General features: G+C 47.1%; 1 protein-coding gene across 3 annotated transcripts in view; it reads right to left on the bottom strand.

Moving 5' to 3' along the window:
* The window catches only part of RAB15 (RAB15, member RAS oncogene family), a 38,629-nt gene extending 30,906 nt beyond the window's left edge, over positions 1-7,723 (bottom strand). For 2 of the 3 annotated variants that reach the window (XM_048487117.1, XM_048487118.1), the window contains exon 1: positions 7,300-7,616. In XM_048487117.1, coding sequence (XP_048343074.1) covers positions 7,300-7,423 — 124 coding nt within the window. In that variant the 5' untranslated portion in view covers positions 7,424-7,616. The other variant, XM_048487119.1, reaches the window with a different exon arrangement.
* Between the last annotated feature and the right edge of the window lie 5,986 nt (positions 7,724-13,709).

Below are 13,709 nucleotides of genomic sequence, written 5' to 3' on the forward strand. Positions count from 1 at the left end.
GTTTCTTTGAAATTTCCACTGGAACCCCTTGCAGTGCTGAAAGGAAAGGCAACTGTCTTTTCAGCAGTGCAAGTGGCCACCACAGAATCTTCAAAGAAAACCCAGCTGCCTCTTATGTGACTCTGCTGTCGGGCAGCTTTTGGGCCATAATCTACCCTGTGTAGAAATGCCTTGTCCAACAAACGTCTCTGTGACAGAGAATGTAGAATCTAAGGATATCTGCCTGTTCCTTAGCAATACTTTCCTCTTTCCTTCATCCTGTGAATTAATTATAGAGTACAGGTGCAGAGGCATGTGGAATGAGATCAGTTTCCATTGGAAGTCTTTCAAATTGGATTCCATGTGTCAGCTAACAGAGAAGTTAGAAACTAAGGGGGAAGATTGACAAAGTTGAGCATTCAGCCTGTTGTAGAAGTATATTCATCACTGTTTAGACCACTGGTGCTCACTCCATGGTTCTTCTCGGACAACCATATTTGCAGTTATCATCAATCAGAAGGGCCACATTTACTTCCATCCCTAGCATGATGCCAGCATCTCAAGGAGGTTCGCAGCTTACCCATTCCTTTGGCAGTGACCATTTAAAGATGGGAATCAACCATAAGCCCCACTGACTAAGGGACTTTCCTACTTACCTGAAACATGAGGCAGGTCCCACATTGAGGAATGGTGCCAAGAAGAATCACATGTGGCTCTTGAACTAAGTGAGTATCACTGGTTTTGACATACGTACAAACTTCTTACACAAGCAAATCTCTGAGGAAATCTGGTGGGTTTTTTTGTGATAGAAAGTGCTGTCAAGTCACAGCTGACTCATGGCGATTCTGTAGGATTTTCAAGGTAAGAGACCTTTGGAGGTGGTTTGCCATTGCTTGCCTCTGTATGAGCTTAGAGAATTCAGAGAGAACTGTGACTGGCCCAAGGTCACCCAGTAGCCTATTTTACACAGTGCTAAATGAGTAGCTCTTTTGTAAGTGTGATTTCAACTACTTTTCAAAGCAAGACTGTGCACAAAACTGATTGGTCAGCCCTTGTCAAATCACGATAACTTCCTCTTCTGAAAATACTTAGAAGTATTTGAAAACTATTTTTAATTATAAAAATAAACAAAAATACTGACTAAAGCTTGATCAGGTAAACAAACTAAGCACTTCATGCCTGAAACACAGAGAGGTGTTTCAAGAAGAAGTTGTCTTCTTGAACAAGAAGAAGTTGTCTTCTTGAACAAGAAGAAGTTGTCAGGACTTGATCTACCTGTCAGGATTTGATCCACCTGCCACACAGAGGCAGCTGGGTCTTTACAGGACTGAAAGTGTGTGCTTGTGGGTACTGCAGGTAGTAACATTCAGTCTACAGACTAAGATTCCGCTCCTGTAACTTGTTCACAGGAAACCTCCCTTAACCTAATATTTATGAATGACCATTTTGGTAAAAAAAATTGAACCTACTTGTTTAAACATAGTATATATCTGATTATTAGATACTGGTAACAAACAAGAACGGATTGCTACCATTATCATCATAATGTGGTGTTTGTAAGTCTTTTGGGGGGGGGGAAGTAATCGCACTGGCTACAGAATGAAATGTAACATTTGACTATGTGAACTAAAGTACTTATATTTTTAGAATCAAAGCAAGTTTTCTGATTTTTCTCCCCTAATAAACCATGCATACTTCTGGTAGTGACTCAGATAAGGAACAAGATTCAGCAGGAACAAGCTTAATATGATCCTTTTTCACCCCAAAGACTCTCTGAGGTCCCAATGAAAACTTCACCAACAACCCTGGTGACAAACCATATAAGTGTTCAAGACCATTTTGGAAGAACTATAAATGTATGCAACAGATCCCATTACACAGCTATTCATTCAAACAATTTGGAATTCTGTTATATGCATATTTTACTCAGATTCTAACCTTTTAACTGTTACATACAAGGATGAATACAGTATGGAGGAATTTTACACAGATAATTAACTTCATATTAGTGTTTTAATCTGCTTTTCTATGCTTCTGAATGGCCTATGAGTCATAATAAACACGAACTGGCTATTAACACTTTATTCTATTTTGTTAAAATCAACTGCATTCAAACTGAGCAGATTTATATTTTAACAGATCCAAGCAGCAGGTTACTCAAGAACAACAAGCTTTTCAAGAATGGCAGCACACCTCTAACTTCACCTTTCTGTCACCCTCCTAATCTCCCATCTCAGGACAACAGGCAAGTGGAAGTCCAGTCCAGTGATATTCTTGTCTGCCTACTCAGTTGAATTAAGGTCACTTCATATGCTGTGCTTTGTATGGAGATAGCCCAAATACTGAGAAGCTGAGATTTTTGGCACCTTAAAAAACAACACATTTACTGTAACATAAGCTTCCATGAACCAGAGCTTACTGTGTCATTAGTTTATAGCTATATACACACAGTTCAAAAGACAAAGGGGGGCGGGGATGTAGCTAATATCTTCCTTGTTATTTTCCTTCAATTGTATTGTTTATCAGACATGATATAGCACTACTCTGAAGAAGTTGGGTCTGGGTTACAAAAACTTATACCACATTAAATTAGTCTTTATGGAGCTCAGACTAACACAGCTATTCCAGTGGAATCATGAACAAGTTCATTTTGATGCATTCCCACAGACTGGGCAACTACCACACATCCTCTCATACTAATTAAATTCAGGAACTAACATTAAAAATAAGTGAGCTGCTGTGCAGCAGCATCACATCCAACAACAGTTAACTGCCCTTGTTGTCTTGGTACATCTACAGTAACAGCTCTACCCTAGACAAGTTACAGGTCAAATCAGAGACAATTAAGGTGGAGGGAGAAGTGATACTAGACAAGAAATGGAAGAGGGCTCTGCAACACAGTTGCCAGTGTGCACTGCTGGTCCAAACATCAGGCACAGGACAGGAACCAAACACAATGGATGCGGCAGCCATTTTAGTTTCTGAGCAACAGCAAGTACAGTTTCTAGGAAATGCATAAAGTTTGACACTTGGAGTAACATTTGCACAAGTATTTTATCACTGGTTTGATATTAGCACAACTAGGAAATGTCCCTTTAGTCTGCATTTGTGTCAGTTTGGTGTTCAATATGCAGTTACTAAAAGAGGATTCAGAAGTAGATAAAAACATCAAGGTGTATCTGCAAGAAAGGTGGACTATAAATAAAGTTATGTATCGTAAATAAATATCTCAAGGATGCTTTGAACATTCTCGACAGGACAACAGAGGAAGCACCGGCAACTAGTACCTGCTCTCCTTGCCTTCTGGATTATTTCTGAAAATAATCTAAGATGTACACTATCCCTGCTTCAGAAAAGCATGCATCTCCCTGTTTAGAACACACATCTTGCTTCTCCATGTAAGACTAGGCAGCATGAAAAGAGAAAGACCAAGTCCCTGATACTCCCACTTTCCCCACTTCTCGATAACTCAATGGAAACAGCAGTAAATAAGAGAGTTCAAAGATTCCAACTATTCCTGTCAACCAACTCAGAGAGTGATGGATCATCATCTTTCTGTATGATGTTGTTTCCATTTATGTCAGCTATACACCATCATATTAAAAGGAGGTATCAGACACTATAGTCACAATACTTTTCCCATCACAAAATATATGGACTGGTTATAAATAATAAGACATAGGAATAATCATATCGAAATAACTATGTCCATGCAGGAGTGAGAAACGCTGAGATTGTCCACCCCAAACATTTATTTGGAAAAAAATCAACTGATTTCAACAAAGCTTACTTTCAAATAAATATAATTAGCATCACAACCTTAGGGACAAGTATAGCATTACCTTATTGTGAAGTTCCCAAGAATCATTGCTTACTTTACATTTTTGTGAGCTCACAACTGTAAATGTGCTATGCATGCTTACTAGAACGGTGATGTTGGAAGAGCTGTAGTATTTAAAACAAAACAAAGTTTACTCATAAGAAATTGGTGTTATGTCCAGAGTGGACAGCTACCTTAACTGATATAGTTAAAACAGGGATACGCCTCTATTATAGAAGACTAATTCACTTTTGCGCTGTGGGCATACAGTTTGCTTCAGCAAGGATTAAACTACTGGTCCATTTGTTCCGTCTGCATTGAACAAGGATGTATATATGCAAGAAAGATGCTATCTTCCCTAACTTATATCTTCATTCTTCAGATACCTTTTTAATACTACAGATGCATTTAAAAACAATCTTATTCTACTAAGTGTCTCAGCATTATGTCCTAAAATAGCCCATGATGGGAAATTACGCCACTGCCCAGAAATTTAAATACGGGAATATTCAGTTCTAGCTGATCAATAACTAGCAATAACATACACTGCTTAAAGATTCAATGCATTCCATCAATAGTCTTAACACCTCTCCATGCCTCTGGCTCCTGACCCAGTCTAGACAAATTGGGCCAGCGGAGGAAGACTACATTTCATGGAAGACGGTGCCACCAAGAGTTCATGCTTGCACACAGAGGTTTGTTTTTACAGTTCAGCTGTAAATCTACTGAACAAAGAATTCAGGTATCAAAAGGAAATGCTGAAGCAGTTAGGAATACAACCTGAATCCCCCCATCTTGTCCACCCACACAGCTTCTCTCCTGTTTCTAAACAAACTGAAGTGACAAGCTGAATTGCTGAGCTATGCCAACAATGGAAAAACCATTGGAAAAACCTACAGAAAACCACACTATGTTGTTGCTGTATCCCAACTTACAAAGGAGCTGCAATCAAAGGAATCCTCTTTGACAGAATAAACCTACTAGATCCACCAGGAGGGTCATAGGGCCCATGTGATACAGGAGAACCACGATCAGTGTCCTGACCTGGATTTTTAAATGCTAAAAGGGAAGATGAGAATGAATCTGGTTTGGGACAACAGCATTGGGGTGGGGGGTGGGGATGAACCATTCCCCTCTGCCCCCCTCAGCTGCTATTTTCATTGCAGAAGAAACATACAGGTACTCATATGGCACACAGATGTCTTATAGGGTTGGGTCAATCACTCTTTCTTACCTCAACCTACCTACCTCACAGAGTTGAGGTGAAGATAAAGTGGAGTGTAGAACAATGTATGCCATCCTGAGCTCATTGGAGAGAGAGGGGGAATAAAAGAATACTAAATAAACAAAACAAACAAAGAGGAGGGATTTGCATGAGGAAAGTAACACGGGGAAAGAATAATCTTCCTTCTTCACTGTGGTCTAGATCTCCCACAGTTATATTTAGTTTGGCATTTGTGGGTTGTGCTGGAATAATTGAGAGAAATAATTAACCAATGTCCCTACTTTTCCAACAAACTGACAGTTTGCTTAGAGCAAGTTGACTTCTACTATCTTCAGATTGCCATCGGCTACGCAAAAACGGGCACCATATCCTGCATTAAATCTACTTTTGCCTCTTACAAGTGAGGTGAGCAAAATCTGCACAAAGATATCCAACTATCAGCAGCAGCAGCAGCATCCCACAGTTTCTGTTTAAGGGCTTTTCATTACACTTTTAATTCAACTGAACCATGGTTTCCTCACACTCCTGTTTCAGGTCAGCGGACATAATTGCAGACACTTCGATAAACACCTTCTTTCCTGAGCTGACGGTTGCTAGAAGCCACCTGAGGAACCAAGTCATAGGCTGGTTATAACAGCAACCAAAGCGATAAGAGAGACTTGGGCAAGGTGAGGGGTCTCCACAGAACTCCTCTCTCCCACATTTTCATTGATACTTTTCCATAGCAGGTATGATCAAAGACTGGTGCCCAAGTACATGGTATCGTGCATTCTCTAATAATAACAACTGTGTACCATCAAGTTACAAGCAACTCGTAGCCACCACAAAAGATGAGGTTTCAAGGCAAGAGATGAGACATCACTTTCCTCTGCAGAGCAGTCCCAGCCTCCCTTGGTGGTATTCCATCCAAGTATGAATTGGGGCCAACCCTGCTTATCTTTGAAGCTCTGATGAGAGAGAGAGCTAGGCTGCCAGGCTACTGCGTTACTAACCATACCTCATTGTCCCAGCAGGCTCTGTATGTACCAGATTTAATTTGAACAATGAAGAACACTAAGGCACAGGTATATCTAAACTCATGCCTTCTCACCTAGAAGCCCTCCCCTACTAACTACAAAGGTCTGGCAGAGGGAATCTCCACTCATACTTAAAAGATGCTGTATTTTTTTTTTATTTCAAGCACACAACAGCTAAGGCTTGCTTCAGAAAACAGATTCTGAGCTGAGACCAGACACATCCCCCTTTGAACCGTGACCATTTTAAGTCTGTTCTGTGTAAAATAAAAGCCCTCAGAACCCAGGAAAATAAGGCACTCTTTTCCTGAACCAATGCATTACATCACCTAGGGCTGCTTCATATGTTGCGTTATTAGCTCATGAATGTGTTCCCACAAGTCACTCCTGTGCCTAAAAATAGAACGGGCTCATACAGTAGCCGCTGTGGGTTCCACATCCTTGGCACACATCCTTGAATTAATCCTTACTCCCACAAAAAAGCCACTGCTCAGAAGCAGGTCGATTACATGCAATAGTTTTAGATGCAGGAGTGATTTGTAAGGCAGGCTTAAAACAACATGCAGGCAGCAGACTTCAAATCTCCAGAACCAGCATAACAATATAGGCAATTTCAGAAACTAGAAAGCAAAAGGCCTTCCTCTTGCATTCGCTCCCCCCACAGCATATGACTCATGGCTCAATGTTTTGGGATATTCACGTTATTCTTTTAACCTCTGTGGTGCACTGGCATTACTGCATCAGGCAGGGGAGACAACACAAATAACAGCTGGAGAACCTGGAACTGCTACGGAGAAAAAACTAGCTGTCATAACTGAGGCAACACCAGCAAGGCCTGGGGATGGATATCTATCTAACAGGTAAATGGGTAACATAGGACTGAAGAAAAGGGATTTGGGGAGGGGGGGCGCTTACAGCTAAATGGGGCGTCAGCCCTACTTCAGGCACCTGGGTCCTCTCCCTGTCCGTGATCACTCCCTATCTACTTGCAACGGGCAGGTACATCCCCGCACTGATCCGCCCCAGGGACACAGTGGATGTGTACGGTGCAGTCCCCACCTCGAGGAAGGGAGGAGAGCCAAAGCCCGAAACCGCTCCAAGTGTAGCCCGCCCAGATTCCCTTTCTCAAGCCGGGCACCGGACTGTCCTCCCAGAAGATGCACCCAGAGCGGCATCCCAGGCGACTCCGCTCGGCCTTCCCAACCCTTTGTCCCCGCCGGAGATGCCGCGCTACCTCCCCCGCCCCTCCACTCCCGCAGTACCGATGGTGGAGATGTGCGAAGGGTGGAACTCGTTGTCGGTGAAGCGGCACAGCAAGCAAGTCTTGCCCACGCCCGAGTCCCCGATGAGCAGCAGGCGAAAGAGCACGTCGTACTGCTTGGCCATGGCGGGGCCGCTTCGGCTTCAGCCCCGCGCGGCGCCCGCTGCCATCCCAGCCGAGCGCTTCCCCGCTCGCGGCGCCTGTCTGTGCGGGCGGGGGAAGGCAGGAGGAGGCTCGCTCGGCGCCAGGGGGACACCCACGACAGCGCGCTCGTTCGGGAAATTGGCGGGAGTGGGAGGGGGTTCGCTACTGGTGGGAATCGCCTCACCGCTGGGCGCTGCTGCCTGGCGAGCAGGAGGCGTCGCCACTGCTGCTCCCTGCTGGAGGGGGACGCGCAGGGCTGGTTCGCAGCCAGCGCGCCTTCCCGGGAAGCCAGCGCTCTACCTGTGGAACCACGTGCCCAGCAACCGGCAAAAGGGGCGGGGATATGGAAGGCGGCCTGCTTGAATGCAGAACAGCAGGCAGGAGCCATTCACCTTGGGCTCAGCACGTGTCACCGGGGGGGGGGGGGGGTTTGCAATGCCAGGGCTGAGTTCTGAAACGTCTGGGAAAGGGCAGGTGAACACGTTTCATGAGCAGCCACAGAGTGCATTTCCTGTATGGCGAATAACTTCCAAGAAATCCCACCTGCCACGTGACATCATGGAAAAGGCTTCCAGATCGGAGCCGCCGGGTTTCCAAACAGATTTCAACCGCCTATTTCTCTTCTATAAATCAAGCACCACATGTCATGCAGATTGTGCACTGCTTCATCTAATCTTGTTAGTCTGCTTCCTCAGCTAGGGAACCACATTTGAGATGTGAGAATTGTGGCTTTTATTTAAGAGTGCTGGAGGCTAAGTTCTAGAGAACATGGGAAGAGTTCTCTTGAGCAAGTGCAGAGGCCAATTGCACTTGCCTTCGAATAAGCACAGCCCACCCACAACATCTGAAATTGGAGGCAGAGATGGATTTAGGCACAACCTAAGTAAACTACAGTTTAGGATTATGTCTGACCTCTACATTTTGTGTGTGTGCTAAATTATCATTTTTGGTAATGTTATGGGACCCCTTGACACAGTTTAGAGCCTCAGCTAGGTTTGCCAACTTCCTGTTAGCAGCTGGAGATCACCCGCTATTACAATTGATCTCCAGGCAACAGTTCACCGGGAGAAAATGCCCACTTTGGAAGGTGGATTCTATCGCATTATATCATATTAAAGACCCTTATCTCTCCAAACCTCACGCTTCTTAGGCTCCACCCCCAAAGTCTCCAGGTATTTCCCAACCTGGAGCTGGCAACCTAGCCTCAACATACCTTAAACTGGGTCTGATTGAATGCCAAGATTTCCAGATGGATCAGGAAGGTGGAATTTCAAATATTCTTGTGCCTCAGTTTTTTAGTTTTAGAAATCAAAACAGGCTGTGCAAAATAAGGAGGAAAGTATCTTTTATTAATCCAACGCTTTATCATTCTGCGTTACAGAGCATTTCCATCAGTAGACAACTAGTAGTCAGCAAATGGGGACCCCAAGGACTTGCGGAGGACATCTAATTTCTTCCTTCCCAACTGTTTCCTTTTTCCTTTTCCTGAAAACACCCATAGCCTCTCCAGTTTCCTGCTTTTTTCCTTCCCACCCAATAGCTAACCTACCTAGGGTTGTATCTACAGAAAATGGTGCCTGGGACAAGATCTCAAACTGCGCCCCCCAACCTCTTGCAAACTGGATATTATGCACCTATTGAAACACCCCAAGATTACATTAGCTTTTTTTGTGTTTACATCACACTGACTGCTCATATTTAACTTATGGTTCACCCATACCCCAAGATCTTGCTCGTATACACTACTACTCAGTGGTGTATTCTCCATCCAGAGAGAAAATGGGGAGAAAGGGGTGGAAGGTGGAAAGGAGAGTGTTTCAGCAGTGACAGGGGTTACCCACATCCTTCCATCCCCACCCCGCCACCATGCCATCACAAAAAGAAAGCCTCTGGTTACTTTAAAATTAAGATTATCTTACTTTCAGGTGAGTGGTACTTTAGCTGGGAAGAACTAGGGGCCGGCACAGGCAGGAATAGAGCGCCCTCCCTGGCTTTATCCCTGCCCCCAGTCTCCTCCCATCCACACCACTGCTTGCCTGAAAGTAAGAAGAAGAGTTTGGATTTATATCCCCCCTTTCTCTCCTGTAGGAGACTCAAAGGTGTTTACAATCTCCTTGCCCTTCCCCCCTCACAACAAACACCCTGTGAGGTGGGTGGGGCTGAGAGAGCTCCGAAAAGCTGTGACTAGCCCAAGGTGACCCAGCTGGCATGTGTGGGAGTGCACAGGCTAATCTGAATTCTCCAAATAAGCCTCCACAGCTCAGGTGGCAGAGTGGGGAATCAAACCTGGTTCCTCCAGATTAGAACACCACTGCTGCTCCCCCTTAACTTAATCTCCCCCTCCCCCTTAACTTAATCTTAATCAATCAGGTTCTAGATCAATTGGGGTGGGGGCTCTCCCAGATTTACAACTAACCTCCAGATGACAGAGATCTCTCCTGGAAGGAGAAGATGAAAGAATAATGGTACTATACCCAGCTAAGAGCAAAAGCTATAGGATTTTAGATCCAAGTATCAACAAGATCAGCATCAGCAGAGCAGTTTACTTCAATGAAATCCAGAAAGCTCCAGCTTCAGAGGGAGTGCGTGCCAAAGTAAACAGCTGGATTATGTATCCTGGTGCTTCATGCCTTAAAGAAGAACAAGCTGAGGAATCTGAGACAGTCCGACTTGAGGGAACAACTCCTGACATACCATCAGAGGAATCTGACCAACCAAGAGAGACCATAGAGAGTGAAGTGAAATGATCAATATGCTCAACCAAAGGTATTCTAGCCAAGTGAGTGTCCTACCTCACAAGAACAGTGGACATGCCTGAGCCAGCATTGTGAGACGAGATATCTCAACTGCCTCTACAAGAAGCACAGAACTGATGCAAGAGAGAAGCTTGAAGCTCTACACAAGAACAAAACAAGGATTTTCATAGAATTGCCTCTGAATAGGAAAGCTGTAGGTTGTAAATGGGTCTTCAAAATAAAACAAGACATAGAAGGTGAGATCCAGCACTACAAAGCTACAGCTAAGGGATACACTCAGAAATATGGAGAGGACTTTGATGAAACGTTTGCACCTGTACTTAAACATACAAAAATAAGAATACTTCTAAGAGTTGCTGCTAGTAGAGGGATGCAAATTGATGTGAAGTCTGCATTCTTATATGGAGAACTAGAGGAGGACATCTATGCAGGGGTGAGCCCGCGAACCCAGCAGAACCGTAGAAAGAGCGCCTGGAATGCCGGTGCCGGCTATGGCCTTCTACCACACGCTCCCTCAACCCCTTCGCTGCCTCCGTCAGAGTCACGTGGTCAAGTGAACTACCTGGACTCAAGGGTCACCAGGTGTCCCATACTAAAGGGACAAAGGGCTCTTGCTCCTCAGGTGAGGATTTCAGACCCAGACACGGATGCGTTCCTCCTGCACGTAGCAGCCCGATGAGATCATGCATCACATGATGATCTCCCGGCTCTCCAGTTCTCCCGCTCTCCCGCCTATCCGACCCCTTTACACGCCCCCTAATGAAACCCTAATAAAAGGTGCAAGAGACGGGCACAAGACAGAGTTGCTAGGATCACGGATCCCGCTTCCTGTTGCTGGCGCTCTCCACCAGATGATATCTCCGCGTCTCGCCTCTTCCTTGCAACCCCGCGGGCACGACTTCAAGCTGGTGCCAAAACCCGGGAATCTCCAACCTCCGCCCTCCACTTCTACCGCCGCCTGCGCAGTGGCCTCGCACCGGACTCCGTCCGCTGGATCGGCGCGATCCTCGGACTCCACGCCCTCGGTGTACATCGTCCGTCAATGGCATGGATCAGCGTGATCCTCGGACTCGCGTTCTAGGGGACACTCTCTCGCCTGGACGAACCACCGGTAAGTATGGGAGCTTTGCAGCACGGCTTGAGGATAAAGCACGCTATTACGGTAACTGAAAACGCCGATGAAAAGCGCCAGAGTCTCAGTAAAGAAAAGGGATCTATGCGCTAATTGGTTGGGGAGATTGATAGGCAATGTCCATGGTACCCAGAGAGGGGGACATTGAATCTTAAGGACTGGGAAAACATCGGGCGCACTCTGCACAGAGAGCCTCGGCCGCCGATGTCGCTGCTACTGACGTGGAGGCAATGTTATGTCGCCATCAGCCTGCAGGTCCATGGCTTCTCTGCCATGGATCTCCCTCCTTTCGATCCTTCACCTACAATTTCAACCTCTGGAATTTTCTCTTATCCACTCAAATCGGACGCCTGTCCTCTTCCTGCTCTTCACTTGCTTCCTTTGCCTCATTCAAACTCTCCTTCGCCCGCGACTCTCGCTGCTCTACCGCCTCCTCCTTTCGCCCACCTTCTGCTCTGCTTTTCCCCTTCCATTTCCGGCCACCACACCTCCGCCAATGCTAATTTAATGGCTGCTAGTTTTCAAAACTCTAGGCAGAACGAGATAATCCACGCAGATCTGGCGGAGAAAGGAAACCCTGACGGAAGACGATGCCGACCTCCTCGCTATATGCCCCGCCCCACTTCACCGACCACGGGAAGATGGCGCCATCCAGCGAAAGCGCGTTGTCGAAAGTATCGCCCCATAGGTTACATACAACATTTCACCGAAGCTCCGCGAAGGCAATACGGGACGTGGGAATTACCAGCCCCTATGTGAGAGGCATTTTGGAGTAAGCAGTCATGCGGAATCACTTCTAATGGTTCCGGAGGACTGGAAAACTACTCTTCACATGCTCTTGAGCCGCCCTGGCGCATTATAAGTGTTGTCTGGGAAAGCTTAATTCCGCCAGCAATGCATAAGCAGCGGAGCAGCCTCCGGGCGGCGCTTAGCACGTCAGCTGCTGCGCAGGCTCTATGGCGGTGAAGCTTTCGCCACTCCCACGCGCAAGAGATCGCCCTGGCTGGAGGCCACCCTTACGGTCACTTCTGGACTGCGCGTTTCTACATGGCGTTTCCGAAAGTGCCCACTACCGACAGCCAACTCAAAGCCTCCAACGTCCCGCAGAAGCCTTCAGGATTGCCATATGCTGGAATTCCTGAACAGGCTCCAGAGCAGGGAGGCTCCTACAGAGACAGGTCGACAACGACAGCTCCAGAGCGAAGCTTCTCATGCGCCTCAGCTTAAGGAGAATCTGCCTCCGCCAAGTGCCGCAGAGCGATCATACAGGCTTAGGGAAGAACCCCGAACTGGCCGATATGCTTAAGGCTTGCTAGGATATCGGTCTTCCGCCCATCAGGCCAGCCTTGCAGGCCGCAGCACTCTCCACCACCAGGGGAGCAGCCTCCTAAGGCGTAGCAAGCTTCAACTGCGGGCAAGCCGGACACTTCCGAGGGACTGTAGGCTGCCCGGTGGGGGCTTCGGCCAACTCCAGATGTGGAGGGGGGGGTCCTCCCTCAGGAGGCGTACAGGCCCCCGGGAAAGCCTCCAGGACCAAATGCCCCCAGTGTCGGGAAGCTCTCCATTGGAGAAGCTTAATGCCCGTCTGAAATCCTCGCGACCCGGGCCTCTCCCCAGCCCAGGACCTCACAAGGAGGAGAGAATACTGGAAGCGATCCCAAGAACCGAGGCCCGCGCCCAAACCACCTCTCCTGCCAATGGTATCTCCCTTCTACCTGCACTCCAACCCCTTTCCCTCTGCCCCCCTATGCATGAGATCCTCGTTCAAGCAATTCACTCCAGTACATGCGATCCCATTCCCCCCCGAATGCTGCCGGATTAGTCTTGCCCAAAGCATCCACCACTGAGCAGGGGTTGTTTGTCGTTCCAGGCTGGTCATTGGACTCCACACACCAGGGAGCTATCTACATTCAGGTGTGGACAAACATCCCGCAGAGATTGTGCCCAGCTGGGATCAGCTGCGCACAGCTGGGATCCTCCTGCCTCCACGCTAGCTGCCTGCCGCCGATCTCACAATAAAGGCCACGAGCTCCAAGCAGCCATCAAGACGCAGGCCGGGTAACTAACACCGTGAGCGGCAGTAGGAGACGCCCATCGGGTAGCTCCTGCCCGTATCTGGAGCTCGCCATAGAAGGGTGTCCGCTCAAAGCGGCTTGTGGACACCGGGCGCCGACATTACAACCGCTATCAGAGCAGCCATGTGGCCTGATCAGTGGCCAACAGAGAGGCTTGCCCATGCGCATCTGGGGTGGGGGAAAAGCAAACCTCATGTAGATGGAGCATCCGCCCGCTCACGCTCTGCAAGCCCGACTCGAGCGACAACTCACAGTCCAAATTTTATCCCCATCGCCCTGGACATCCATATGTCAACTTGTGGGG

This window comes from Sphaerodactylus townsendi, linkage group LG02 (genome assembly GCF_021028975.2).
Source record: "Sphaerodactylus townsendi isolate TG3544 linkage group LG02, MPM_Stown_v2.3, whole genome shotgun sequence".
NCBI lineage: Eukaryota > Metazoa > Chordata > Lepidosauria > Squamata > Sphaerodactylidae > Sphaerodactylus > Sphaerodactylus townsendi.